The 26,913-nt window shown below is 55.4% G+C and overlaps 1 protein-coding gene across 5 annotated transcripts in view; it reads left to right on the plus strand.

The window, feature by feature from the left end:
* Positions 1 to 2,689: 2,689 nt before the first annotated feature.
* The window catches only part of Slx9 (SLX9 ribosome biogenesis factor), a 39,669-nt gene continuing 15,445 nt past the window's right edge, over positions 2,690 to 26,913 (plus strand). The window contains exons 1-3 of one of the 5 annotated variants that reach the window (XM_047563731.1): positions 2,690 to 3,395; positions 10,402 to 10,510; positions 26,549 to 26,617. In XM_047563731.1, the coding sequence (XP_047419687.1) occupies positions 3,252 to 3,395; positions 10,402 to 10,510; positions 26,549 to 26,617 (322 nt within the window). In that variant the 5' untranslated portion in view covers positions 2,690 to 3,251. The remainder of the gene's footprint in view (positions 3,396 to 10,401; positions 10,511 to 26,548; positions 26,618 to 26,913) is intronic. The other 4 variants (XM_047563730.1, XM_047563734.1, XM_047563733.1 and 1 more) reach the window with 4 other exon arrangements.

The following is a 26,913-nucleotide window of genomic DNA, read 5'->3' on the forward strand; positions in this document are numbered from 1 at the left end:
CCGAGAGCACAGTGGGGCGCTGGCTCTGGGTGCGGGACGAGTGCCCTCCGGTGGCAGGAATAGCATCCAGCAGGGCGAAGTCCAGAAGCACAGAGCGCGGCCAGGGCCTGGGACAAGGCGGCCAGGGCAAGTTTTCTGGGTTGGTGTGGCTGGGAGGCCGCTCTGGGGAGAAAAGGGGCGCCAAGCAAGGTACCAAGGAACGTCAGCACATTCGCTGGCGCATCAACGCATTTTAGTTTATGCCCAAAGAGGGTGTTTCTCCCCAGGATATCCAGAGCTGGCTTGTAGCTGGGAAGGGCATGGGAAGGCCAGTAGTGCCACAGAAACTGGCTCCCTGCTCCTGGGGCATCCTAGTCACCTCCTTCTCCTTCAGACCCAGGCATGCGGCTTCTGGCTTTGTCTCTGAGGCAAGAAGTCAGATGGGGAGATTCCCGGGACTCCAGGGAGGGGCAGCTCCTGCAGCACAGCCCCAGCCCCAGAGCCCAGAGAGCCCCTCCCTCTTCCAAAGCCTTCAGGGCAGGGGTCCTGTGTGGAGGCAGCTGTGGAGGCCCCGGCGGGTGGGTGACAAGGAGGAAGCAGGCCGGAGACAGGGCTCAGTAGCCAGGGCAGGGTCCTCTCTCAAGTTGGTGGTCCTGAAACAGAGTCTCGTGGTCAGAGGCAGCTTGCTGAGAAAGGGTTTCTGAATCGAGCTTCTTACTAATCTGACACCAGTACCCACCAGGAGCAGGAGTGGACGGAAGGCATCCCTCTGTGGAGACACCCTCCAGGCACCCTGTGTGCCGCCCACCCAAGCCCAACACTGGCTCTGCACGGGGCTGCGTGCTCCTGCCAGGTCCTTGTAGAGAAAGAAAATGGAGTCTCGTTTAAGAGCGCTTTCAAACAGTGAGACCAGGGCAAGGAGTGAGCAACTTGCAGGAGAAACTTAGGGGTCTGGCAGTGCCCCCGTTCAAGGACAGATAAGCTCTGTGCCCGAGAACAAAATAAAAAAACTTAGAGACCGCTGGTTTCTGCTCTCAAGGCCTGGCTCCTGGCCAGATCCAGGTCTGGAGACCAGAGTGCTGAAGGCACTGAGCCCAGTACTCCAGACAATGACTTTACACGTTTACTCCAGCGTATTTAAGCGAGATGGGAAGAACTCAAAGATGACAAGACTGCTCTCTTTGGTTATGTGTGCTGCAAAATGCCTGTGATGTCTCTCCGGTGCTGAGTTGGTATGCTACCTGGGATGGTTTTCCTTTTGTATACACTTTATATGTCTTAATAAATACTACCTTTTCCTATACGGCTTGTGGTGGTACATTCAGCGGATCGGCCCATATGAATTATAAGTGTGCACAGCAATGGGAAATACGTTCCCAGACAGTCCTCTACCTTGGAACCCCTCTGGATCTTCCTTCCTAGGCAGACTGCTCCAGAGCATCAGTGACTCCCTTGGACCCCTTCATCACTGGCCACAGAGGAGGGAGCATGCTACCACCTGGTGCAGTTCTGGACAGATTCAAGGCCCTGCCCATCTCCAGAGAACTTGCTTGACCCTCTCTCCCTACACTGAGACTTTCCCCACTGAATCAAAGGAGCAGGATACCAGATGTGAGGGAGGGATCACAGGCCAGTGACCCTGGGGGCAGCTTTGAGTGCAGAGGTCCCTAGTCCTGTCCTAAGGTATGGGGACACACAGGGGTCCCTCTATTTCATGGAAGGGACTGTTGCAGAACAGGATAGAGACAGCTGACTGACATGTGACAGGCTGACAGATCTGACTCCATGAGAATGTCACAGGCCAGACTCTAAGGGACATGGCTAAACAGGCTCCATTTTGCTCTGAGACTCCATGTTATGTAGGAAATAAGCTTTTCCCATGGGAACACCCTACCTCTGTGCCCATCTTCAGTTACTTAGCGTGACATGTTTAGCAATACAGAATGACAATTCTTATGTAATGAAAAATTGCTCTCTTTTGATCCCTATTGCTCTTAACCAACGTACCATGTGAACAGTGATTGTGTGGATGTTAGTACCCTTCTTTAATTTGTACCTAGGTAAGGGTCGTTTTAACCCACTTCTCCCTCTGTCGATGATCTCATGATGTTAGTTTGTAATTTTGAATCATAGCAACAGACACTTATGATTGATGTGATTTTTGGTATAAGAACCCCTACAACCCTGTGGTCAGGGCTGTTCCCCCAATAGCCATTTTTTGGGGCATTGTATGAGACAGCCAGCCGGCTTAATAAAGACTCTCAAATGTGGACTTCTCAGTGGTGATCAGTCTGTTCTTAAGTTGTAACAATAAAGACAATGAAAGTTTTATTTTCTTTTTGTTTAGAAGTTTCTAGAAAGCAAATAGGGGGTCCATAATCTCAGTTGAGACAGGGGAGGGACTAAGGACTGGGTGGTGGGCTGGGGGTAACCTTCACTCTGATATCCTTCGGAATTTCGGTGGCCTTGAGGGCTGCAGAAGTACCACTTTGACCTGAGGATTGCTCGGGATAGACAGCAGGTCCAAGAGGGCCGTCCTGATGTCCCCTCCGCTTCCTGGAGTCAGGAGGTGCAAGTTCCCAGGAGACAGGTGCCCTCCCTGTACTGGGGCAAAGGACACATGCTTTGACGGAAGTCACGGCTGCGCCCATGGCTGGGCCTGGACGCGGCGCCCTTGCTTTGTGGCCTTGAAACAGGCCTGTCCCCTTGCTGTCTCCGCCATGCGCAGCTCGGCGTCTGAAGGGAAGGGCGGAACCGCGCTGACCTGGCCTGCTTTTCTAATCACCCCTGCTGGGCGCACAGGTCTGCCGAGCAACGGGCCGCGGGCGCCGGAGGGGCAGAGCGGCCGCCTGTTCCCATTTCAGGGAACTGCTCTGGACTGAAGGCAAGCGTGTCCACCAGGCGGTCAACACCGAGGCAGACGGACGCGCTCCACCATCGCGGCCCCGCCCCGGCCTGAGGCAGCCGGTCTGTCCCAGGCCCTCTAGACAGAAAGGCCATTTCTCCTTCACGCACGCCGAGGCCTTTGCTCTTTTCATCGCTCCAGGGCGGACTGCAGTGTACCAGTTGAACCGTGTACTTCCAACGCGCTCGTTCCTCCGACCCAGCCAGCAGGCGGCACTGCGCACGAGCGCCGGGGAGGGCGGTGCTTCCGGCCCGCGGGCGCGGAACCCGGCGGTCGCGGAACCCGGCGGGCGCGGCGCGCTTTTCCGCCCGGCGGCCGGCGCGGCGGACCAGCTTCCGGGAGGCTGCTTGTGCGGTGGCTGGAGAAGATGGGGAAAGTGCGGGGGCTGCGGTCCCGCGTGCACCAGGCAGCCGTGCGGCCCAAGGGCGAGGCCGCGGTCGGCCCCGCGCCCCCCGCCCCGCGCCCGGAGGCCGCCCTGCCGCAGGCCTCGGCCGGTGGCGCGGGGGCAAAGGTGAGGAGGCCCGGGCCGGGGCGGGCGCCGCGCATGCGCCGGCCGGGCAGCCTCCGCCGCTGCCGGACTCCCGGGCGCGCGGCCGGCTGTGCCTCGCGGGGCTTCTCGGCCCGGCCAGGCCCGGCCGCCGCAGCACCTGCCGCGGAGGGGCGCCGCCCGGGCTCGCTGGTGCTGGCCGGAGTGTGGTTCCTGCCCTGGCCTTGCAGCCACGGAGGACGAACCTTTACCGAGGAAGCCCACGAGTCCTACCGTCGTGTAGGGTGCGCGGCTCGGTCGTCGGTGCAGCCACGCTTGGGTAACTGTTCCCCAGAGCTCGGTCCTCGTCCCCGCCCCGTGCGTCGCTGGGCAGTCCAATAAGGAGGACGAGGTTTTGAGAGAAAGGAAGAGAGTTGTACTGCTTTGCTAGCAGAGGAGGCGCGCCGAGGACCTCTGTTCCAGAGGCCCGGCTCCTTCCCATCTCGGGAATGGGGATTATACAGAGGCGACTCAGAGGCCGCACTCCACGTGTTCCCTGTTGGAATTGCACTTCGCTTGTTAATCTGGGAGAGTCATTTTTGAGATCTGGTGCCGCCCCAGAGTCTGGATTACTTCGTTTCTCTGGTGGTGTGTACCCAAAGACAGGTAACTGCCTAGGGTGGGGAAGAAGGGTAGCCCTGTTTCCTCTGAGATTAGGGGCGTGGGTGGATTTAGGAGGAGGAGGGAGAGAGGAAGAGAAAGAAACATGTCCACAGTGCCTGGCACTGTAGCCCAGCAACTCGGGAGGCTGAAGCAGGAGGCTGGCAAGTTCCAGACCAGCTTCTGTGAGACCCTGTCTCAAAATTTAAAAAAAAAAGGCTGAGGGGCTGGGGATGTGGCTCAGTTGTTAAGCATCCCTAGGTTCAATTCCCAGGCCAAAAAATAAAAATAAAAAATAAGTCGCAGTGACAGAGCAGCAAGGACTGTATTCAGAACATAAAGTGCACCACTATTACATAACCATCACTACAAATTTCAGGACATTTTGGTTGCCTCAGAAGAACCCCCCATCAGTCATTCCACGTCTGCTCACATCTTTCTCTTTCTATAGATGTGCCTGTTTGTATATGTGAAACAATACTTTAAGGGGATTGTGTGGCATTCTTCACTTAGCATGTTCTTGAGGTTTGTCCTTGAAGTATTCTTTTTAGTGTTAATTTCTTCTGCCTTTTTAGGACTAGTAATATTCCATGTACAGGCATGCCAAATCATGCTGTACTTTGTCCATTAGTAGATTTATGGCTGTTTTGGTTTCCAGTTTGGACTGCCATGAATAACACTCCTGTGAACACCCATGTACAGATACTTCTGTGCCTCTGTGAGGGAAATTGCAGAGTTAGATAGTAACTTTAGCATTTTGAAAAATTGCTGGGCTGTTTACTTCAGTGGTTGCACCGTTTCATATCCTCACTGGCTGTCTACAAGGATTCTAGTTCCCACATCCTCTCCTCGCTTTTTATCTGTTCTCTATTATAGCCTCAGCGCATGTGAAGTAGTCTCTATTTGTCATTTGATTTGCATTTCTCCAAGAACTAATGGTGGTGATCTTTTCATGATATGTTGTCTATTTGTGTATCTTTGGTGAAGTGTCTATTTATAGTACTTTGCCCAACTTTTAATCTGAATTGTTTGTCCTTTTGTTGTTGAGTTATAAGAGTTAATTATATATTCTGGGTAATACACCCTTATCAGATATATTTGATTTGCAGATCTTCTTTTCCAATTCTGTGGGGGCTTTTTCCTCCTCTGTTGATTCTGTTCTTAGAAGCACTAAAATTTCTAATTTTGATGAAAGTCCAGAGGCTTTGTTCTTTGTTGCTTCTGCTTTTGTCTCATATCTAGGAAACTGTTGCCTTAGCCAAGACACAGATTTACATGTGTGATTTTATAATTTTATATTTCAGCTGTTACATTTTAGGACTTTGGTTCATTTTAATTTTATGTATGGTGTGAAGTTGGGTCCATTGAATGTAGTTGTAAATTTGTTTTCTTATTTCCATTTTTGGATTATTCATGTGTAGAAATAGAGTTGAATTTTGCATATTGCTCTTGTATCTTGGAATCTTACTAAACTTGTTTATTAGTTTTTTTGTCGCCCTTTCTTGGACCCTTTTTTGTGGATTCTTCAGGACTTTCTCTGAACAAGTTGTTCTCATCTGTGAGAAGGTGGTTTTACTTTTTCCCTCCCAGTATGGTTGCCTTTTATTTTTTTCTACATAATTGCTCTGGCTGGAAACCCAGGACATGCTTATCTTGTTCTTCATCTGTGATGTTCTCTTTGGGTTTTTCATGGCTGCCCTTCGTGGTTGATCTGGGGCTTATAATGCACATAGAAGCATGCTCCTGGTTTATACTAATTCCAGTGGCATAGTCTTGACTCCTGTGTGCTCTGCTCCCTTCCACGCTAGTTGCGTGATTTATTGCGGTGGTGTGTCTGTGAGTGTCACAGCCTGTCAGTTGTTTAGTCAGCCTTTGTGTTTACGTGCCTGCCTTCCACTGCTCCTTGTGTGGGTTTTGTGGATTTGAACTACTGCCTGTTATCATTTGCTTTTAGCCTCAGAAACTTCTTAGAACTTCTTACGAGGCACAGATTCTCTGAGCTGTGACTGATCTAGGAATGTCTTCATTTTGCTTGTTTCTGAAGGATAGTGTTTCTGGGAGGTTCTTGGTTGACATTTTCATCTTTTAGCACCTTGAATGTGTCGTTCCATGGCCTCCTGGCCTCTGTTATTTCTGATAAGTCACTTGCAGTGTTATGGGGTTCCTTTGGATGTGATGTGTCTTTTTTCTTTTATTGTTTTCCAGATTTTCATTGTCTTAGCCTTTAAATTTTTCGATTGTGATATGTCTTGGTGTATATCTCCTTGCATTTATTCTCTTTGGAATTCATTAATCATACTTGGAGTTCATTGAAGCTAATTCTTTCAAAAGTCAAATCTGGCAGGGTTTCAGTGTGTCTTTCTGTCTTTCTTGACAGTTCTGGGGATTGAACCCAGGGGTGCTTTAGCACTGAGCTACACTCTCAACCCTTTTATTTTTTATGTTGAGACAGATTCTTGCTGACTTGCCCAAGCTGGTCTTGAATTTGTATCTCCTGCCTCAGCTTCCAAGTCTCTGGATCATAGGAATGCACCCCCACTCCTATCTGCCAGCATTCTGGTTGAATATCTTCCCTCCCCTCTCCTCTGCTTCTGGTACCTCCGTCGTACCTCCGTCGTAGCTCCCTGTGTTGGTGTGCGCAGTGGTGTCCACCTTGCTCTTAGGCTCTGTTCGTTCACCTTCTTAGCCTCAGATGGCCTGATCTCTATCTAGCTTTCTTCTGATTTGCTGGTTCTTTTTTCTGCCGACTCAAATCTACTTTTGAAACCCCATAGTGAAATTTTTCATTTCTGATGCTGTACTTTGTGCCTCTAGAAAAAACTTACCGACTTTCCTTCTTACCTAAAAGTACTTTCTCTTTACTGATATTATGTTTGATGTGACATTATCATCATTCCTTCCTTTAATTCTGTAGACACGGTCCCACTAACCCTTTCTTTAGTATATTAGCTTTTTTTACTGTAGTGAACTGAGGCAGGCACTTTACCACTGGGCACATGGTTTTGGAGGCCAGAGGTCCACAGAGCATGATGCGGGCCCTGTCCCGCTCTGCTTCCTTCCCACATCACATGGTGTTGGGAACGGATGTGCATCTTGTTTTCTCTCACCCTGTCCTTATGAATCCTCATGAGAGCCAGTCATGGCTTACACCACTTCCCAAAGGCCTTGCCTCTGCACACCGTAGCTGGAATGTTTCTGCCCGCTCAAGACCAGGATCAGAAAACTTAGGGGATTCAACTCCTGTGTGAGTTGTGGGTGGGGACAAGGCATATTAGACCATAGCATTTGTAAGTATTTGTATTGACTGTTTTAAGTCTTAATTTGCCAACAACATTGGCCCCTCAGAAGTGGTTGCTGTGGCCTGGATCATGCTTTTCTGTATTTGGGTGTATCATTTTTTTGCACCTGAGAACTGGACATTGCAGGTAGCACCCCTGGATAATGTTTCTTGATCGTTGTGCTTGTTGATCTGATTCTGAACCTGGGAGCTCTATCTGTTCTGTCCTTGTGCAGCCCTTGCTTTTCCTGTTTTTATATTTGGCTCTTGGGCTTTGTGTAAGCCCCCACGTGTTAGAGTTTATTCTTCAGCTCTCTTGGCCTGCCGAGGTTTTGCCCTGGGCCCTGCATACTTGTGTGGCTCAGATTGCTGTCACAGCTCATGATGTTTACTTTTTTTTGGCGGGGGGGGGGGGGGGGGTGGTACTGGGGATTGAACTCAGGGGCACTTGACCACTGAGCCACATCCCCAGCCCTATTTTGTATTTTATTGAGAGACAGGGGCTCACTGAGTTGCTTTAGCACCTTACTTTTGCCAAGGCTGGCTTTGAACTCGAGATCCTCCTGCATCAGCCTCCTGAGCTGCTGGGATTACAGGCGTGTGCCACTGTGCCCAGCCAGAATGTCTACATTTTTGACCCTGAAGTGGCCAAGGACTGGTGGCCTGGGAATTCCTTCTGCTGCTTGCTGGAGGGGTGCAGCCTTGGGTGTGCATGCAGCCTCTGATGGCCAGGAAGGCTCATCTGGCAGCTGCTCAGGATCAGCAGGTGTTTTTTCAGAGGCTGTTCTCCTGCCCCCTGCTGTGGGGCTCCCCACCTCCTAGTGTCCTTGTCTGCTGTGGTTGCTCTGGGGTGCAGCTGGGACCCTCACTCAGCTATGCTGTGGGTGGGCTCTTGGCATCTCTGTTCTTAGCCCCTGTTAACCCTCGGCTCACTCTGTTTAGCTCTGGTAGCCCCGAGGCCCTGCCCTCTTCCTACCTAGGTCTTCTTCCCTTCCTTCCTGTGGTCTGTCTCTTCCTGCCAGGATCTGTTGTCGGGGCGTAAGAGATAGGGGCAGGAGTAGCGTCAGCTTCTCAGGTGAACCTCTCTCCATTGGAGGGAAGTGGAGGGGGCTCTCTAGTCTTCCTTGGGCCTGCTGATGAGTTGGGACGGGGCTGATCAGGATTGAGCAGCCTGCATGGTGTAGAGCTTCTGTACCAGGGTGTAGGAGTGGGAGCCTGGGCCTCTGGCTTGGCCTGCTTGGGATAGTCTGTGCCTGGGCAGTGTGGGACCAGAGGGGTAGGGGCACACTGGCACCTGCCCTCCCCTCCCAAGTATGGTCCCAGCCCTAGACTCCTGGTAGTTCCTGTGAGGTGAGGGGGAGTGTGGGTTGTGCCAGAGGCTCTCACCGTTCCCATGAGATGACAGTTTCTGTGGTGGGCTGGCTGTTGTCGGGGAGTCCCTCACACCATGGCCTGTCCTGGCCATGTCTCCCTGACAGCTCAGCTCTGGGTTTCCTCCCATGCTGGCCTGGCCTGTGAGATTCTAGCAGCAGATCAAATCCTGCTGGCCCAAGACTAGCCACAGTGATAAGGAAGTGACCCACCCCAGGTGAGATGAGCAGGAAGCAGGAGCGCAACATTAGACTGTTGTGACGCCAGTGTGGCTCAGTGGAGCCTGGAAGTGCTTCTGAAAACATCAAAGACACCGAACCAAATAAGAGGAGGGAGTGGAGAAGTGAGTGCGGAGCAAGCACTGGGAGGCCGAGGTGGGCAGGTCACTCAAGCCCAGGAGGCCCACCTGGACAACACAGTGAGACCCGGGCTCAGAAAGAGCAGAAAGCAACAAAGTCAAGGCAGACTGGGAGGAAAAAGAAACAAATAGAGCTTAGATATGTGAAAAATGCAGTTGTTGAACTTCAGATGGAATAGAGAGGGAAGCAGGATTTTTTATTTCTAAGCCGATACTGTTTGCCTGTCCTTGAGAGAAGTCAGACACCTGTGTTCTGTGTTAACCTCTGAACTGCAGTGGTGAGGCAGGAAGTGCCGCTCTGTGCCCTGGGTGGTGCTTAAAGACCTGCCTGGTGATCCAGAAGGCTCGCTCACACTGCGCCCGCCTGCCCGCTCTCCCTACCAGGCAGCCCTGGACCTCTCCTCCCCCATCACCCACTCCCTCAGGCCCTGGGTGGGAGTGCAGGAGCTGCAGTCCTGCCCTGCTCCCTGCTTGGTGCTCTAGCCGGGTCTGCCTCGCTTCCCTCCTGTCTGCCTTTGCCGGGTGGCGGGGGGCAAATGTAACTCCTCCCTCTCTGCATTTTGGATGGGCAGTGTGAGGCAGAGGGACAGGAGAAAAGCGTCCAGTTTACTTGGTGCTTACACATGTAGTAGGGTTTACACAACACGGGAGCCCTCGTAAGGAATTGACGCTCCAGAGGCAAAACCCAGGGCCCCTGCGTGCGTGTGTGCTCATGTGCACCTGGGTGCTGGGCAGAGCTCAGGGCCTGCTGAATACTAAGCACACACACACTCTGCTGTCCAGCCGCACCTCCAGCATTCGTGCTGAGTGCTTCTGTCCTTGTTGACCACAGACGGTGGTGAGAAGTCACTCGCTCGTGTGGGAGGCTAATGGAAGCTGAGAACCGTTTCCATAGGGTCTGTCTGCACGGTTCTTGACGTCAGCTTCCTGTCCCTGATGGCGCAGCATAGGGCACATATTTTCCATCTGGGTTTCATCTCTTTTTCCACCTGTCAGCATTTTCACTGCCCTTGGCTTCTGCAAGAGGGGAACCCTCCTGGGGTGACGCTGCATCCCTGTGAAGGTCATGGAGCTTGGGCCCTGAAGGAGCCAGGTGGCGTGGGGTCCCTCCGCCATCAGTGACTGGAGGATCGGAAACCCAGCGTGAAGTGGAGTGTGGTGGCTGGAGGGAGCTGGTCCGGTGGTGAGGTGTGCGCACTGAGTTTGCCTGCCGTGCTCTGGTGGGAGGCGGCAGGCAGCGGGAGCAGAGGCACAAGTGGTGGCCGGGGTGCAGCCTGCTCTGGGGACTGGCACACCCCAGGCCCTCCTGGCAGAGAAGAGTGGGGCATGTTGCCCTCTGAAACCATGGAGCCAGCCTGATGTCTTTTTTCTCTTTGGGGGACCAGGACTGGGCCTTCGTCCACACTGACGTCTTTGCCAGGACCCAGATAGACCCCCGTGCTTTGGTGCAGAGGCTGGAGCTGGACCAGAGGAGCATCACCTCCCTCAGGAAAGGTGCGTCGCTGCCGCCCACAAGGTGCTGGAGGGAGGGCTCTGTGTGCCCTGCAGGCCCAGCCAACAGGTTCTGTTCAGGAAGACGTGTCTTGGGCTGGGGCTGGGGCTCGGTGGCAGAGTGCTTGCCTCACGTGTGAGGCACTGGGTTCAATCCTCAGCACCACATAAAGATAAATAAAGATACTGTGTCCTCTATAACTAAAAAATATTTCTAAAAAATGATTTGTCTTTATGGAAAAGTGTAAAGATGCTAAAGTGGAAGAAAGGTGCTGGGAAGCACCACGTGCCGTCACTGCCTGCTCACACAGGTATGGAGGCATTTTGAAGCAGCTGGCAGGCTTCATAGCATTGCATTCATGAATTCTTTAAGGTCTATTTTTAAGGGCTCTTGAAAGAAGAAAAACTCAGGTAAACAGGCAGCGTTCCTTAATTCACACACACAGAACTAGCCACTTCTGATGCCGCTTCCTCGTACGAGTGCGGTGCTGGCATGGGCTGCACGTTACCTCTGCTGTCTCCTCTTCTCTTGCTGCTTTTCCTGTCACATACCCCCCATTTTGGATTTTGCTAATTGCCTTCCTGTGGCTTGTTTTCGTTACCCAGCAGCCTTTTTAGCCTGAGCCTCTGCTTTGAGCGGTGGCTTGCAGGGTGAAGGGTGGGCTCGCCTGATGGTCACGCGTGGGAAGTGAGGCCCCGGGCCTGGGCCCGCCCACCACCGTGTGAAGCTTCAGTGTGTTTTCTGCCCTGGGTGGCAGAGCACTGGAAACAGCAGTGGACGACGGCGCCCAGGCCCTCCCGCAGCCCTCCGGGCAGGGCTCCAGCCGGTCGTCTTGTGGTCCTTTAGTGCGTGCACCTGTGACTCTTCAAACCTCCAGAGTTTAGGTGGCTGTCCTTGTTTTCTGCCCTGACAGTCACTCTTCGTGGTCTCCCAGCACTCGGTGGAATCTGTGCACGATGTCCTTAGCTGATGGTGGATGAGTAGGCAGCTCCAGGGATTTTCCTCCGAGTTCTTGAGGCCCACATCTCTCGCTCCTGAACAGCTCTGGCTGGGAGTCGTGACACTGTGCCCTAGGTGTGGTCGTGTGGTGGTTGACTCTGGTCTCAGTCTGCCTCGTTGCTTCCGGCCTTCAGGATCGCTTGGGGTGAGTGTTTGGATCTCTGCAGGCCTTTCTGTCTTGGCTCCCTCCCATTGCACAGCCTTAGGGTGTATTCCCTAGAGTGGACGACAGCTATGGCTTTGCTTCTGGGCTGCATCCTGCCCTAGTGGTTCCCTGATTAAGTTGTTGGGACCTGCTGCTGACGGGATCCCCGTGGGCACTGCCCTGCACCCCGCCCTGCAGTGTGAGCCCAGACTGCCCTGCACCCCGTCCTGCAGAGTGAGCCCAGACTGCCTAGAGGCTGGAGCCTCAGGAGCTGGAGTTGCCTCCGTGACCTGTGTTCACCCATTCGCTCAAGGTTTGTCTGTGTTTGGGACCTTTCTGGTCGGTTTTCTTAGTCTTGAATCATGAGTGTTTTATGGATCATAGAGGCTAACTATTGTTTTGTAGAACTAACTTTTCGGTTGTTTAAACTTGCTGCAAAGAGCTGACTGCCCTAGTTGCCCGTCTGGTGGATTTTCTCCAGCAGCAGTTTGGGCCTGTGTGTTGCTACATTGTTTAAAGCAACCCCTGGACTTTGAAACAAGCTTCATTATATGTCAGATTAACATGAAGTTTGCTTTCATTTGGACCCCTCTAGCCAGCCTCTGTTCTCTTGTGCACACAGTCTTCTCATTTCTGTGCCAGGTGATCTGAGATCCACTGGGCTCTGAAATTCCTGCCTCTGCATCGTGTCCGTCCCTCCCGAGCTGCCCTGCATGTTGGGGTGCACTTCCCCAGCATAGTGTCCCTGGTCCTGCATGAAGGGCCGCTGGGCAAGAGAGGAATGCCTCTCTTCACAGCACGCTCTTCTCAGTTGCTCTGCAGTGTCCTCCTGAGCGGATGGTAAAACTTGCCATTGAACATGAAGGAAATGCAGTCCTGAGCTCCCTAGAGTCACTGGGCTCAGGCTGACTAAGCCAGACCAAGTTCTGGTCATCAATGGCAAGTCAAGGCTCTGGGCCAACATATACCCAGACATATGGGTCTGGTTCTGGTCTGACATATACCCTGCTAGTCTGAACCGTCTCAGTGACATCCAGGACACCTGACTTCAAGAGGCCCCAGTTCCCCCCTGTTGAAAGAATGACCCTATGACAGGCCTAGAAAGTAGTAGCCCTGCAGTGGCAGAGAGGGGGTGTGGGAACTTGCATTCACTTGGGGTCATCCTGTCTCATACTGAGTTGAGGTATTTTGGATAGTTCTAGGTCGCTGCAGCTGAGACAGGTGGCATTGACTTCCCAAGCCTGGAAGACAAATACAAATGTCACTTTCCCGGAATAAACCCAGGGAGGAACTTCCTTGCTTGTCTAAAGACATCAGGGTGCAAAGGTGCCCTTTCTACATCTGTGACAGCCTTTGGGGGCGGGGTGCCTACAGGAACCATGGAGCATGTTGGCCCACAGTTGGCAGAGCTGAGTGTGTCGGAGCAGAAGCCATGTGTTGGCACAAGACAGGAGCCCTGGGTCAGGTTGAGGGGCTAGGGCTCTGCTCCCCTCCAGCCAGTGGCTTTTGGCCAGACACCTGACGATGCCGGACCTGGGCTTCACGTCTGTTGGAGGTGGTCATGCCATTCACCTCCTAAGATCTGCTGGTTTTGAGGCTAAGATGAGTTAATTGCTGTGAAATCTTTAAAATGGTGCTTGGCATTAGCAGGTGGGCGGTGATCTTGTTCTGAGGGTGAGACTGGCTAGCAGACAGGGGAGGACTTTGTGAATACCCAGTGGGGCCAGGCCTGACTGTTGCTCACAAGTCCTGTGATTAAGAGCACTCTTCACCCAGGGCCGTGGTGCATAAGGTGGTGACAGACCTGTCTCATCCAGAAAGGGCCAGGCACATTTGGCAAATGCTTGTTCCCTGCTCCCAGGGAAGCGACCAGGCCAGGTGGCTCCAGAGGAATCTCAGCATCCTTGTGCTCACCTGAACCGTGCACTCCCTCACCCTGCGGGGTCCTGGAGCTCTGCTGCCACTGTGCCTTGCCTGGCAGTGGCCTCCTTCCCCGTGCTCTTTCTAGCTCGGCTGGTTCCACCTGCCACCTCTTGTCTGATCACTCTCCTCTGATCAGAGTGCTGTCTCGAGGGCTAGCTCAGAGCCAGCCAAAGCCTTGGAGATGACGCCGGCCGCGTCCTTTGGAGAGTGCACATGCATAATGCCTTCAAGAGGGGCCAGGCACTATGCCTTCGCAGGCCCTGCTAGTGCTGCCTGCATGCGTGACTCCCTCAGCTGTTTGTGTGTCCTGTAGCCTGCCCTCGAGTGTCACAAGGACCAGGGTTGTTCTAGGCTGGTGTCCCAGTGTGGGGAGGGCAGCCCTGCACTCCTGAGGCCCTGATTCCTGCCTCGGTGCCCAGGAGCATTCTGGAGTAGGTGCTCCTGACTGCGTGCCACCCAGCCCAGCCGCCCTTTTCCTTGGGAGGATCCTGAGGTGCCTTTCAGGGCCCCTGTGCAGTGTGGCTGTTTCCCATCACAGCTCATCTCCTGGGAGTGCCTCTGGCTGGCTGTGACGGGGCCCCAGGTTCTGGTGCTCCCTTCTCTCCCACCTGGCTATGTAGGTGACTGTTGGACCTGGCAGCATTCTGATGGAAGGCGGCAGGTCTGACACTTCCTCTGTCCCATGGGCTAGCTTGGTGGCTGGAGTATGGGAATGCTGGCCCCTCAGATGGGTAGTCCACATGGGTGTGGACAGGCCCCTTTTCTTGGTCACACCTGCTGCTGAGGTGTCCAGAGGCCTTGGGGTCCCCAGGGCAGCAGGCTGTGCCTCTCCTTACCATGTGCTCCCTCTTTTCCACCTCCTCTTCCATTTCTGGTGTTCCTCCTCACCTCCGTTCCTAGCTGGCCAGTGCCCTGGCCCCAGCAGGGTCCTGACTCCCTCCTCCCTGGGGTTGTGCTGGTGTGGTGCAGGTTGTGCGCAGGACTGCCTCCTTGACTTGGCCACTACTTGGTGCCCTGCCTGGCTGCCTGCGTTAGCACCTCCCCTTCCCTACACGTCTTCCTGGCCAGTGTGAGCCAGACTTGGTGGCATCCTGTGCAGCTGTGTGGTATGGCCAGAGGAGGGAGGACAGCAACGGCCACGGACTCCTCCCACGTTCACACATGGACTCCCTGCCGTGTGTGCCTGTTTCCCGGAAGGTGGCGGGGCCTGACCCCTGTGGGAGCTTGGCAGGTGGCATCTTCTTGTTTCTGCTGGAACCTTGGGGGCCAGCTGACCTGGGAGCCCTTTCTGCCCCTCAACTTCCCTCTGCCCCTTGGCTGTTTTCCTGTTAGTCGGACTCCATGCCTCCTGGGGAGATCTGCTGGGCTCTGCAGCCAGCAGTGCATGACCCCTTCTGGGAGGAGAGGTGTGGGTACAGAGCTTAGGCTAGCCCAGAGCATCCCTTCCAGCCAGCCTCCACCTCTAAGGACACCCCGCCCAGCAAAGGTAGCCTTGTTCTTTGGACCAGGGCCTGTGCTGAAAGAGCTTGCCCCTGGACCCACATGTGAAGTGGCTATAGCCCCCTAGTTTCTGCTTGGTGAGAAGGGGTCAGGGACTGTGGCAGGTCCAGGTGAGCCCCACCTCCTGTGCCCCTGCCCTAAGTCAGCCTGTGCATTACTCCAGCCTAGCAGATGGCTTGGGCATGAAGCTCAAGCGTGGCACTGTGGTGTCCAGAGATGGTCCAAGGAGCACATTTTAAAATTGTCTTTCTGGTTTTGTATTTCACCCTGGAAACTAAGGAACATGCTCACTGCGTGGAACCTGAGGAGGTCTGGAGGGTGTCTCAGATGAGCACCTGGCACTCAGAACCTGAGGTGCAGCAGGATTGGGTGAGGCCAGGTGGCAGCACAGGCCTGGCCTGGAATCAGAGCCTGGTGGGTCAGGTGCTGCTGGTGCAGCAGGATGAGAGAGAGACAGGTCAGCATGCTGCCTGGCATGGAGGCCCCCAGGAGGTGTGGTGGAAACAGGTCTGTAGGATGCTGGGCTGGGCAGTGTGCCAGACCGTAGTCCAGGGACACCTGGAGAGTGTGCACATGGCTCTCTCTGGCAACAGAACAGGCCCTCGCCCAGGTGACTCCTGTTCAGCCCTGACCTCTCCCATCCCTAAGCAGAATGAGGATGCGTGAGCACCCCCTACCATGGGGTTGCCCTCCGCTTGAGTCCTCTTCTATCAGGCTGTGATCCCTCTGTGCCCATGCTCTGTCCAGCAGAGGGCAGCAAAGCTGTTTCCCTTCAGACCAGCTGAGCTAAAGGGCAGTCCTGGGGTGGAGATGTGCAGGGACCTCAGCCCTGGCCAGTCAGCTCCTCACTGCGTGGAACCTGAGGAGGTTTGGAGGGTTGTCTTAAGCATAGTTGTGAAAGACAGCTGTGACAGAAACCTCCTAGAGCACGTTCTTGTCCCTGTGCCACCCCAGACGTGAAGCATGCAGAGAGGAGAGTGGCCCACTCTGGAGGCAGCGTGGGGTTGAGATCACCTTGTCCTGTGGCTGCGCTGCCTTTGGTGTGGGGCGTGCAGCTGGGGCTGGCAGGTGCTTGTTCCTTGTTCTGCCGGCTGTCGGCTGGGCACGGGAGGCCCAGTGACTGCTGCATGGTAGGCCTGGTGTCCTGTGAGCAGCGCCTGGTGCAGACGCCGGGGACTGGCAGGGTGCCTGTCTAGCCCAGGGGATGTTTCCGTGTGGCCCTTGCAGTGGCATTCCTTAGGTCTGCTGTCATAGTTGTGTAGGACAGTGCCACAGTGTTAGTCTCGGCCCAAAAGTGATTAGGAGCCATTGTGGAGCCAGCTGACTGGGCTCTGTTCTGCCCACCACTTCCTTCCTGGCAGTTTGAGCTTCTGTGGTCAGTCTGTCATCCACACGCTGCCATGGGACCCCAGGAGCTCTGCTGTAGAGGCCAGCTCAGCCAGGGGACAAGGCAAGGCTGCGCCCGTGATGCTCAGGACCCCCACCCTTCCTGTCCTAGCACATGGTGGTGACTGGCACCTATTCCCGGCAGCAAAATGGGCTGTGCCGTCCCCCAGCCGAAGCGTGCAGCAGCAGCAGGACACGCAGGAGAGGTGGGTTGGGCTGCTCCCTCGTGAGCTGCTCTAGTGCTTCCTGTGCGCTGCAGCCTGTGGACGGATCGTGTTGGTTGCCCCCCTGAGCACAGAGGAGATTCCTTGGCTGCTGCTGCTGCTGCTGGTGAAGCCTCAATGGTCAGGGGGCCAGGGTCTTGCATGGCGTGCATCTCCAGGCGCAGGGAGACAGGAGGGGACTAGAGAATGCTGGTTGCCTGACTCCAAGGGCCACACGTGTCTCAGGAAGCACAACAGCTGACATGCCCCTTCACCCTGTTCTGCTCCAAATGTGGAGCCAGCCCTGGGGGTCGCTGCTGCTTGGTGCTACTCACTGCTGTACCCATGGCAGAGATGTCATCGTTAGGGTCCTGCTTCCTCCCAAAATCAGTCTTGTAGAAGATGACGTTTATCGGTTGAGAAAACAGCACTTGCACTATTAGAAAGTTGACGCCTGCTCTCGTCTGACATGGCCTCTGCCTGGTCCTGTCTCTGGGCCTGCTCACTGGCTGTTCAGAGCCTTCTCAGGAGGCAGCCAGTGCCTTAGCAGTCCTTAGGACACCCTTACTGAGCTTTGTCCCACCAGGGCTTGCAGGCACAGGGAAGGAGAGGTGTCTGGTCAGAGCTACCCCCTGTGGGTAAGGTGTTAGTCATTTCTGAAATGATTTTCTGGAACTTTGTGTTAGGGAAGTGGACCTGGCCACCATGGCTCTTCATGACAAGCTGAGAGCCTTCATCCTTCTTTCCCTGTGGGTCTGTCTGCAGCTGCCTCACAACTGTGCTCTTGAGGGAGGGGATGCTGTGCCCTCCTCAGTGGCTTTGGGGTTATGCGGGCCTCTTGGGATCCCTCCCTTGTTTGGGGTGCTGCTGGCCAGGCAAGCGTGTCTTGTGCTGTGGACACCCTTCTCCCCAGGGCAGACAGGCCGGGAGGTAGGTGCCTTTGAGTGTTGGGTTGCTGGCTCCAGTGGTGGCGCTTGGGCGGGCTGCAGCAGTTGAGGTCCTCAGCGTGTCTCTGCTGTGTGTGGAGCCTGATTGCGGTGGGTCGGAGCCCCCCCTGCTTCTCACTCACCTCTCGGGCAGCAGGCCACAGGGAGGCCTGCGTGAGACTGAGCACAGGTGTGCCGCCTCTGGTCTGGTGGATGCCGTCCTGAGTCTGCTGGCTCTGCCCTGACCTGTCAGCTCCCTCTGTGTCTTTATTGTGGGTGTTTTCCAGACCCCTTGTGCAGGTGCCCATGCAGGACCCATGAGGCTGGTCGTCCTGGGTGTGCTGGAGGTTTGTCCTCTGGGACCGACCCTCCCAGAAGGCTGTGCAGAGGGACACTGAGTGTGTGCCTGGCTGTGGGGCTTGCTCCACATGGCTGGTTGCCAGGTGGCTGTATAGGGGTCAGACACCTGGAGCCATGTAGCACCAGGGCAGATTGGTGTGGATGTGCGTCCCTCCCCTGTGCTGGGGTGGTGCTGGTGTGTGGTGCAGGGCCAGCAGGTCTTCAAGGACCTGCTGTGGAACTCTCTGGACTGGGCTCCCACATTAGCCTGATGCTGTGCCTCAGACTCCTGTTGTGGGAAAGCTGGGTGGATTCTGCCTGTGTTCCTTGTGCACATGCACAGCAGAAAGACCACAAGTGTGTCTTGTGCTGCGGGACACCCTGCTTCCAGGGAGTACAGGTGGGGAGGTGCCTTTGAGCACTGGGTTGCTGGCTCCTGGCACCACCCCATGGGCCTGGCTGCAGGGAGTCTGTGTTCTAAATAGAAAAACAAATGAATTAGTAGTTTGGGCAGATGCTCCTCCAGAAAGACAGCGGTAGTTGAAGCAGAAGCAGAAGCCACAGAGGTGGCCCCAGACCTGCAGTGATAGGCTGACCTGTGCTTGCTTGAGGTTAGGGCTGCTGGCTGCAGGGAAGTGATGGGGGCACTTCCTGTTCCAGTGCCTCATTTCCTCCTCTGGTGCAGGTTGGTGATGCTGGTAGGTCACCCGTTGCCTGGGCAGCTGCTGCTGTGTGCACTTAGCTCAAGGCTACTGGGTACTGGTTGAATGCACTTAATCCCAGTACGATTAAAGACCCAGTAGGTCTTTCTTGGTTTTCCTACATGCAAAGCTATCTTGTATATGTTGAGTGATGACGATTTTGTTTCTTTTCTTCTCTCTCTCTTTCTTTTTTGCGGTCCTGGGGATTGAACCCAGGGGGTTTTAATCCCTGACTACATCCCTAGTCCTTTGTATTTTGAGACAGGGTCTTGCTAAATTGCCCGAACTGGCCTCACACTTGCCATCCTGCTGCCCGCCTCAGGCCTCTCTGGTGGCTGGTATTACAGATGTGTGCCACCATGTCTGGCTCGGCTCTTCCTGTTTTTATGCCCTTCACGTGTTTTTCTTGCCTTGCCCACCTGACTGGTAGGCTCCGTCTCACTGTTGGCATGCTGCTGGGGAGTCTGGGGGCTCCGCCATGCACACCTGTGGGTCATCAGACGTCTCTTCCTGTGCCCTTTGAGGTTGTGGGGTTTCGAGCCCACGTTGTCTCTTGTATCAACTCTGCGATCTCTGTGAGGCCTGTACCCCATCGTGGGCTGTAGCGAGACGGAGGCACCAGGGCTCTGTCACTTCCCAGGGACGCCTTCTGTCTGGGCAGGACGTGGAGCCCTCACCCAGCAGCTCCCAGGAGGAGGCTGACATTGGCTTTTGGAGGGTCTGCCTGAGACGGGGCTTCGGAAAGCACCACGTGTCGGCCAGTCTCCTTCACTGTGGAGGCCACGCCTGTAGTTCTGAAGGCCCACCTGGGTTCCTGAGGGAAGGTGTCTGCAGACGAGTCCTTTGCTGTGGCTCATAGCCAAGAGAAGGTGATGGGGACAGTGGGCAGAGGTGGGAGAGAGGGCTGACATGAGGGATGGGGCTGCCCATGTCTGCAGACCACTGTCCACGGCCAACTCTGAGGATGGCATGTGGCCTCTGTTGCGGGTCAGTCAGAGGGTTTGGGCCTGCAGCCTGGTTCAGGCACCCGAGAGTTCATCCTGGGAGAGGTTTCTTACCGACAGGAACGGTGCTGTGAGCAAGGAAGCTGGGCTGTGTTAGAAAACGCGCCCAGGGAGCTGTGTGGCTGATGGTCTTGCCAGCTTTCTTCCAGGGCGTCATCTCTGGTTTTGGTAGCTCGTTTTCGGTGTTTAAAGGTCTCTGGGTTTTTCTTAGAATGCACTTTTAGTTACGGAGGACAAGAGGAGAACTGGGACGCAGGAAGACCCGGCACTGCTGCAAGGCACACCTCTCCAGGGTGGCCCGCACTTCCCCTGGTCCGGGCTTGTCCTGCAGCACTGCCTCGCATATTGCCCTGGAAGTGGTGCGGGCCTTGCGAGATGTGCCCCCCCACCGCACACCTCTGCCCGGCCCCTTCTCTGCCCTCCCTGCTTCCCATCCTGGGAGCCTGTCCCACCAGGGTTCCTCTCGGAGGCTGCAGAGGTTCTGTGTGTTGTGTGATGCGATTGCCAAGGCAGGGATGTCGTCATGTGCACACCTTTGTGAACAGGAGCAGCTCGTTTGTGGGTACAGCCGGGGCGGGAGATTCCTGAGTCGACACCACGTGTTGCCACATGGCCTTCTGCAGATGCTGCCCTGCGGGAGGCCTGGTCATAGAGCCCCTCTAGTCCATGCCAGTGGGGTCCAAACTGGGCCCTGCCGAGATGGAAAGGGGACCGTGGTGTCCAGCTTACAGGAGGTGCAGTTCTGTATGCCCAAGGCTCCCCAAGCCCGTGCTCCTCAGGACTGCCTGTTTGCCCTTTCCTGCCCCCCATTTAGGGTTTTAGTCTTTCTTATTAGTTTGAAAAGGCTGTTTATATAGTGAGAGAGTGACTTGTTTTATTATCTTCAGAGGATCCCCCACTAGTAGTTCCTTTTGAATTCATTTGTGTAATTTTTATTCATTTATTTATTTATGTTTATCTATTTACTTTTGTGGTGCTGGGGATTGCACCCAGGGCCTTGTGCATGCGAGGCACACACTCTACCAACTGAGCTGTATCCCCAGCCCCCAAGTTTTATTTCTTCACTTGTAAAGACTTAAAATTTCTTTACAGTAAGATTTGTTGTTTTGTAACTCTTCTGTTGTAAGTTTATTTTTTTGAGACGTGGTCTCTGTGTATTGCCCAGGTTAGACTTCTTGTACTTGTGCTCCTCCTGCCCCAGCCTCCCCAGCGGGAGTTACAGGTGTCACTGCCTTCTTGAGCTGTGCTCCCTCTTCAGGTGGGCCCCTGGCAACTGCCTGCTGGGCCCTCATGAGGCTTCAGGGAGGAGTCGTGGTGTGGGGTGTGGCCCAGGCCTGGTGCCCAGTGAAAGCTCAGTCTGTGCCCACTCTGACCTCATCTGCACCTCCACCTATCCGCCCTGCATCTGTGTGGTCACCAGGAGGCACTGGTGCACTGAATTTCAGCCCCGGGTAGGCACCTGTTCCAGACTGCAGGGAGTGCTTGGCTGTAAGCAAGTTTTGTGTCCTTAACCTTCTCGGCTGGTCCCCTGCAGTCATGGCCAGCCCCAGAGGCTTCTGTGGGGGAGTGAGCCATCAGTTCTCCTCAGCATTTCTCTACACTGAGACCTGTCCTAGCTGACCCCTGCCAATGCCCTGGACATTGTGGGTTGTTGAGAGATGGGCCTCCCAGGGAGGAGCAGGGAGGTCATTTTTAGAGCCATTGAGGGAAAGACTGGTCCCACACTAGCTAGGGTTCCATGTGGTTTGGTTTAATGGAGATACTATGGTTTGGATCTTAAGTGACCCCAAAATCTCATACATGAAAGGCTTGGTCCCCAGCTGATGGTGCTGTTGGGAGCTGGTAGGGGCCGGAGGCAGTGGACCTAAGGGGCTCTGGAGGTGTGCCCTTGAAGGGGCATTGGGGGCTCAGCCTCCTCCCTCTCTCTCTCTCTTATTTATTTATTTATTTTTTTTAGTTGTAGATGGACACAATGCCTTTATGTTATTTGTTTATTTTTATGTGGTGCTGAGGATCGAGCCCAGTGCTCATGTGATAGGCAAGTGCTCTGCTGCCAAGCCGCTGCCTCAGCAGCCTCCTGCTCCTTACTACCTGCTACCACGTGCGACAGCTCTGCTCCACCACGTGTGCTGCCGTGATGTCCTGCTTCCCCATAGGCCCATCGTGAGGGGCAGCTTCGTGACTGAGCCAAAATAAGTCTTTCCTCCTTTAAGCCATTTGTCTCAGAATTTTGTCATAGCAAAACGGGCAGCTGACACACACTGGGGACTTGGCCTCTTCTGGCATGGTGTGGAGTGGACTGAGCAGCCAGGAGGACCGGGAGGAGCTCTGAGCCTCTGTGCAGAAGTGGACTGTGCTGTAGGCAGGCTGTAGGCCGCGAGGCTGACTCCCGGCCCCCGGTGGCTCACGCTGGCTCGATCCGCTGCAGTTCCGTGGTGTCGTGCCTGTCCTTGGGAGCAAGCCGTGTTGGGTCACATGGTACTGCCGATGGGGCCAGGCCTGCCCTGGACTCTTGGCACTCCTCCGCGTTCTGGTTCTCTAGAAGCTCAAGCTGATGTGGTCTGCCCATGAGGCTGTCATGCTGTCACCTTGTCCCTCTCCAGAAGGGCTGCTGCTCATGCCTCGCCCCATAGCACTGCCTGAGTGCTGATGTGGTCAGGGAAGGGCCTGCACCCCAGCCACTGCCTCTTTCGCAGCCGTGCTTGGCAGCAGCCACCAGTCACTTTGCTTGTTTTGTGTGCCTTATTCTGAGCTGAGACGCCAGAGCAGCCCAGCTGACGTCACTCAGCCCTGTCCTCAGCATGAGGTGCACACACCTGCCCTGTTGCTGTGCGGTTCTGGGCTGGCTTGTGCCTGCAGGGCTGTCAGGAGTTGCAGCCTCGTAAACCTCTGGGGGTTCAGTCTTCCGGGTGACTGTGGGCCTGTCCAGAGGCCAAGGAGGTCGGGGCAGAAGTTGGCCACAAGGCAGTCTGCCTCCTGCAGAGTGGGCAACCCCCAGGGCCGTGCAGTCAGCATCCACACCCCGCGTCTGTGGGAACGGCCTGTTTGCTTCCTGTTTCCCTGGTACCATGGAGATGGGTGCTTGGGAGCTCCCAGGGGCCAGGGCCAGAGGCGCACGCCAGGATTCCTGACCCAGCCTGTTCCAGCTTCCTTCATTTCAACATGACGTAGGCTGGTTACTGTTTGGGTCAGTTTTCTCTGGCCTGAGAGTCTTTTTTCTTTTTGAAGTGACTTCAGAATTACAGAAAAGTTGCAGGAATCACCTTGGGGGAACTCCTTCCTCTCTTTGGGCGCTCCACCATTGGGGCGTTACACATGAGGCTGCTGTCCTCCCCTCTCCTGTGCTGCCCCCTGCTGGGCCGGTCCTCTTTTCCTCTCAGGCTCTCACATGCCCTAGGTGCCCTGAGCCCCACAGCATCCCTGCGCCCGACATTCAGGATCTGTTATCACCTTACTTGTGGTTTGATGCCCAGCCACCCGGACACCTTACCCCTCCCCACCCTCTTTGGCCACTGACACCTGCACAGGTCTGTCACCCCCCTCCTGTACCTGCTGGGGTGCAGTGTGCCAGGAGGTCTGTCCCACCAGCTAGAGGAGCAGTGGTGCAGAGGCTTGGACCCTGCCCCCTGCCCTTCACCTCCCCATTTCCACCCCTGTCCCCCCACCCCCTTCTGCCTGGGCTGAGGTACGCATTAGTTCCAGCCCCTGCCTTCAGGTGGGCAGTGAGAGGCAGGGTGTGAGCGAGAAGGAGAGCAGTCTGGCTCCAGGCACAGCTGAAGAATGGACACAGACTGTCGGACTCTGGCTCATAGCTGTGGGGAGGTACCGAGTCCCCTGGGAGCCAGGGCATGGAGGCTTGTGCCTGTTCCTGAAGTGAAGTCTGACGTAGCTTGGTGGAACTTGCTTCTGCGTGAGTTCTTTGTTGTGCTGGCCAGGAAAATCTACATGTGTCAGAAGTCAGGAGACGGGTGTCTCGTACAGACATGTTCTGGGGAGAGTGGGTCTGAGGCTGCAACCACGTCATCTTGGGAAAATCAGTTAAGACTGAGGACACAGGGCGCTCTGTTTGCTCTGCTCTGGAGCAGTCTTGGGCAGAGAGCCCCACACGGTGAGCTCATCTACCCACCCTGTCCCCAGCCAGCGAGCCAGGTTGCCTGAGGGGTGCACCTTGCTGGGGCTTTCTGTAGGATGGCCTTCTTCTCCAAAGGTTCTAAGAATCCCAGAGGTGATGAATTCTCTGGGTTTATAGCATAAACTTGCACCTCGTGGCAAAAGTTCATTCCAACCATTGCCTGAGGACACAGGCAGTGGTTACTGAGACTCCGAGGGGCTCAGTAACAAGAGGGGGCCCCTTGTCCTGCTTGCCAACTCCTACTGCCCAGTACTCAGTCCTGCTTCTGCACCAAGGACCAGAAAGTGCTTCATTGGCCACGGGCATTGTCCCCTGACTGGTTCTAGCCTCTTTAGGCACCGTCTGAGCTGTGACTGTCTTCAGTGTGAGTCTTAGAGCTGCCGGAGGCTCCAAATGGCATTGCTCAGCCCTCAGCATGACTGGCTTGTCCAACTTGTGTCCAGCTATCAGTTAACTTCTAGTTAATGTGGGCAGGCCTAGCTGAGGTCACCACAGAGCACATGATGTTTGGTCCTGCCCCAGGTCTCTCTCTTCACTGGGGGCAGGTGGTCAGGATAGGCCTGGAAAGTCCCGTATCTTGCACTTCGGGGCCAAGTGCATTTTCTTGTAGCTTGGAGAAGCTACTCCTACAAACATATCTTGTGTCTTGGTTTATTTGAGGGACTAAACTTCCAAATCCCGTGTCCCCGCATCCCGTCAGCAGCGTGGTCCCTTGAGCGCAGCCCAAACTGAGACTTCCCTACCTCTGTGACCAGGGCTCAGCTGCCACGCTGCATCGAGGTCCTCATCCACAACAGCTCCCCATGACGCTGGACAAGTTACTGCCCCTTTTGAGCCTTGGTTTTCCCATTTGGGAAGTGGGGCCAGTTTATCGGGTTCTTTTTTGGGGGGACTGGGGATTTAACCCAGGAGTGCTCTGCCACTGAGCTGCATCCCAGCCTTCCTGTTCTTCTGAGGTGGGTCTCACTAAGCTGCTTACGCCTCAGCCCCCCAGTCACTGGGATCACAGGCAAGCAGCACCCCACCCGGCTCTTCAGCGTCCTGACTGAAGTGTGGCCAGTCTTCCGAGTGGCTTCAGGTAGTCAGCATGAGCTCACAGAGTGGCCCTCTGCCTTCATGGATGCCTGGGGGGGCAAGGCCTGTGCCTGGCTGAGGGTGGAGAGCAGAGTCTCTGCGTCTTTCCTGAGAAGGTGGTGTCTGCAGCTGCTCCGCTGCCTCAGCAGCATCACAGAACCTGTGGCCCAAATGGCAGTTTACTATCTCTCCAGCCTGGTTTCTTCTGATCCCTCTCTCCTGGGCTTGCAGACAGCGTCTTCTCACAAGGTCATCTGTGTCTATAACCTGGTCTTCTAAGAACTCACGTCAGAGCTGGCTTCAGAGGTGCATTCCTGTACTCCCAGCAACCCGGAGGCTGAGGCAGGAGGATCCCAAGTTCAGAGCTACCCTGGAGGCTGAGGGGTGGTGGGGATGTAGCTCAGTGGTAACTCAGTTGGCAGCCCTTGACCAGAAGCTGGAAGGAACTCTCCAGAGCTGGACCCTTGACCTTTGTCTGTAATCTAGCCCGTTCTGCCCCAACTTTCCCTCAGTTGTCCCTGATGAATGCACCGCTCCCCTGGCTCAGGTCTCTGGGGCGCTGCAGTGTGGCTGTGGCCTCGCTGTCCAGGTGACTAGCAGCCTTCCCTGGTGGGGTCTGGCTTGTGCCTGCTTCCACTGCCCTGGAGCCTTGTGGGGCTCTGCCCAGTGGATTGCCTTGAGAAGTGACCAGCAGGCTTGGGACCTGGTGCCTTGACCAATGCATCTGCAGAGCCAGAGGCTGTTGGCTTGTCTGAGCTTGGAGAAGCACACCCCACTCCCACTGCCCCACCCTGCCACAGTGCGCTCTCCTGGAAGCCACTCTGAGTGCAGCAGGTGTAGGAGACCTGGGGTGTGGGAGGCAGCTGAAGTGGCTTTTGGTTTGGATGTGGTCATTCTGGGTGTGGAAGAGACAAGCAGCAGGATGACAGCTGAGTACTCTCTCATCCCCTAGATGAGTGGCCAGTGGGCACGAGGCCAGGGTTGAGGATCCTGGACAGTGAAGGTGTCCACCTGGCCGCCTCAGCACCCCACCCGCCCCCACCCCACCGGGAGTCTTCCTTGCTTCCTTCACTGGGGACGTGGTGTGGGCTGACAGCTTTCCTGATGGAGTCCCAGGAGCCTCCACGCTGTGGGGCTAGCAGATGGTGTTCCTTCAGTCCCTGGCACATGTCCCTGCAGTGTAGCCAAGAGCAGACCCCAGGCTGTACCTGCCTTCCTGTCCAGGCTTGAAGAACACCGAAGCTCTCAGGGATAGCTCCTCGGAGAGCCCGCTGCCCCTCTGCAGGCTTCTGCCCAGTTGAGGTCCCTCCTGTGAGCTGTCTACCAACCTCTTAGTCTGCAACTGTCCTGCAGTCAGTCCTGAAGGTCAGCTTGGGGTGGAACAGAGAAAGGGAAGTCTTCCTTGTTAGTAATGCTGGCCTGGGCTTTCTGGGGCAGTCCAGGGGTCCGTGACCATCACCTTAGAGGGACACTGGCGCTTGAAGAGCTTCCCTGGTTGTGCCGACACTCAGCTGCCCCAGTGCTTCATGGGTCCTGAGCAGGCTGAGGGCTGACAGCCTAGCTGCTGTGAGCCCAGCCTCCCGGGTCGGAGCACTGCTGCCCCAACCTTGACTTCAGGTTCCTGGTGGGAGCTCTCGGCTGCGGTCCTGTTTGAGCAGAAACAGTCTGGACGCTTGTTACTCACCCGCCACATGCCCTCTCTCCTCAGGTGCTGAGGCAAAGGCCATTTTGCCCAAGAAGGAGAAGCTGAGGCTGCGTCGGGAGCGCTGGTTGCAGAGTAAGTCCATGTCCTGTCTGCTGGGTCACCCACGCCAGCCTGGCTCTCAGCCACTGGCACCTCCCGATCATGTGACTGGGTTTCTGCATGCACCAGAAACACTGGACCTGTTCCCCACTTGGGGGCACCGCACCAGGAGCTGGGGACAGACACCCAAGGGGATCCCTCAGCCACATGACCACTGCTGCGGCCTGCTGACCACTGAGGTGCCGGAGGGTGCTGGGCAGGCTGGTCAACACAGCAGCATGCAGTGGGCTGTCCTGGAGGGGGGCGCAGCCACCCACCTCCACGAGCAC

This window comes from Sciurus carolinensis, chromosome 9 (genome assembly GCF_902686445.1).
Source record: "Sciurus carolinensis chromosome 9, mSciCar1.2, whole genome shotgun sequence".
NCBI classification, from domain to species: Eukaryota; Metazoa; Chordata; class Mammalia; order Rodentia; family Sciuridae; genus Sciurus; species Sciurus carolinensis.